Source organism: Tachyglossus aculeatus, unplaced genomic scaffold (genome assembly GCF_015852505.1).
Source record: "Tachyglossus aculeatus isolate mTacAcu1 unplaced genomic scaffold, mTacAcu1.pri scaffold_181_arrow_ctg1, whole genome shotgun sequence".
Lineage (NCBI taxonomy): Eukaryota > Metazoa > Chordata > Mammalia > Monotremata > Tachyglossidae > Tachyglossus > Tachyglossus aculeatus.
Window position 1 is genome coordinate 281061 of NW_024044901.1, and position 2049 is coordinate 283109.

At 47.0% G+C, this 2049-nt stretch overlaps 1 protein-coding gene across 1 annotated transcript; it reads right to left on the minus strand.

Moving 5' to 3' along the window:
• Nucleotides 1-391: 391 nt before the first annotated feature.
• On the minus strand, nucleotides 392-1357 carry LOC119923376 (olfactory receptor 7G3-like). The gene has a single exon (XM_038742796.1). The coding sequence runs from the start codon at nucleotides 1355-1357 to the stop codon at nucleotides 392-394; it is 966 nt and encodes a 321-aa protein (XP_038598724.1).
• Nucleotides 1358-2049: the final 692 nt, after the last annotated feature.

Genomic DNA, 2049 nt, shown 5'->3' on the forward strand with positions numbered 1-2049 from the left:
GTCCCTTTGCTTCTCACTTTCTTTAGCCATTAAATGGGGACTCAATACCCTTTCTCCCTCCTACTTGACTGGGAGCCCCATGTGGGACAGGGACTGTGCCCAGCCTGATTATCTTACTTCTACACCAAGGCTTAGTACATGACTTGGCACATAGTAAGCACTTAAATACCACAATTGTTATCATCAAAGGTGATTTCATTCCTTGTCAGTCTTGCCCAGGATTGACTAAAGAGCCTAATTTGCAAGCTGAATCACCACATTCATTCCTTCAGATGTATTTATTGAGCACCCACTGTGTACAGAGCACTGTATTAAGCACTTGGAAAGAACAAAAGAGCAATCAAGAGAGACAACTCCTGCCCACATCGGGCTCACAGTCTTGTGGTACTTCCTAAGATCCAGGAGGAGAGATCACTAACTTCATAAGAAGAGTTTTCCTGCAGAACACATTCCTAAGGGCCCGTTTCATGTCCTTGTTCCTCAGGCTGTAGATGAAGGGATTCAGCATGGGGGTGACCACCATGTACATCACAGATGCTATAGAGCCCTGCCGAGATGCTTGGGTAGATCTGGGGCTGAAGTAGACCCCAAAACCAGTGCCATAAAACAAGGAGACCACAGACAGGTGAGAGCCACAGGTGGAGAAAACTTTATATCTTACCCCGGCAGATGAGATTTTCAGTACGGTAGAGATGATATGGCTGTAAGAGAAAAGAAGACCTGTGAGGGGAACAAAAGCTAAAATTACTAAGAATACATGCACCAAGACTACATTAAAGAAGGTGTCAGTACAGGAAAGCTTTAGGACCTGGTTAAGATCACAGAAAAAGTGATGGATTTCGTTTCCTGCACAAAAGGATAATCGAACCACCATTAAGATATGTAAGAGGGCATCAAGATTGCCGATGCTCCAGGACACCACAATCGTCTGGGCACAGAGTCGTGGGCTCATGATGGTGGTGTAGTGCACAGGGTGGCATATGGCCACGTAACAGTCATAAGCCATCCCTGTGAGGAGAAAATTGTCCAGACTTATAAACAGGATGAAAAAATACATTTGTGTCAGGCAGCCAGCGTAGGAAATGGATTTGCTGTGGGTCTGGACATTGGCCAGCACCTTGGAGACCGTGGTGGACAGGAAGCAGACGTCAACCAGGGAGAGGTTGACGAGGAAGAAATACATGGGGGTGTGCAGGTGCGGGTCAGAGCCGATGGCCAGGACGACAAACAGGCTTCCCAGGATCCCGAGCAGGTACATCGAGAGGAACAGCACGAAAAGGAGCTGCTGCTGCTCTGCCCGGTCAGAGAGTCCCAGGAGTAGGAATTCCGAGACACTGGTTTGGTTTCCCCTCTGCATAGGCCTGGAGGATCTGCTTGGGGAGATATGGCAGGAGAAAGGCATGATGGAGCAATTACATCATGGTTCAGACAAATTCGCCCCCAGTTATTGTAGCTTTCAGGCACTGAGGATAAGGAGAAGCAGAGTGGCCTAATGGAAAGCACACGGGCCCTGGAATCAGACCTGGGTTCTAATCCCAGCTCTGTCATTTATTTGCCTGCTGCGTGTGACCTTGAGAAAATCAATTAGTTTATCTGGGCATCAATTATATCTGTTCCCCAAACTCCTTAGGCTGTGAGCCCCTTCTGGGACAGGGACCGTGTTAGGTCTGATTGTGTTCTATCTACCCCTGCACTTGGCACATAGTAAGCAGTTAACAAATACCTCAAGTATTATTCTTATTTGGAGGTGAATTCTAGGACTCTCTTGGTCCTGTCTCGGAACATTTCCCTGGCTGGGCTACCCAAAATGGGCAATTATTGACTTCCTTGAACCTATGAATCCACACCTTATTGTAGCAGGAGAGTTTGCATCAGCTGATGAAGCTTGGAACTATACCATTTAGGGCTACCCATAATGGAGAGGTCTAATTTGAAGTGTCAGACAAAGCCGATTCACTTGTGCCAGACAGCAGCAGCATGGGAAAGTGTTAAAGGCGGATGGTCTAGTGATCAAATCATTGATCAAAGACAACAGCAGAGACTAAAGGT

Excerpts from the sequence above, each read along its gene's own strand:
- LOC119923376 (XM_038742796.1), bottom strand. The coding sequence starts at position 1,357 with ATGCAGAGGGGAAACCAAACCAGTGTCTCGGAATTCCTACTCCTGGGA.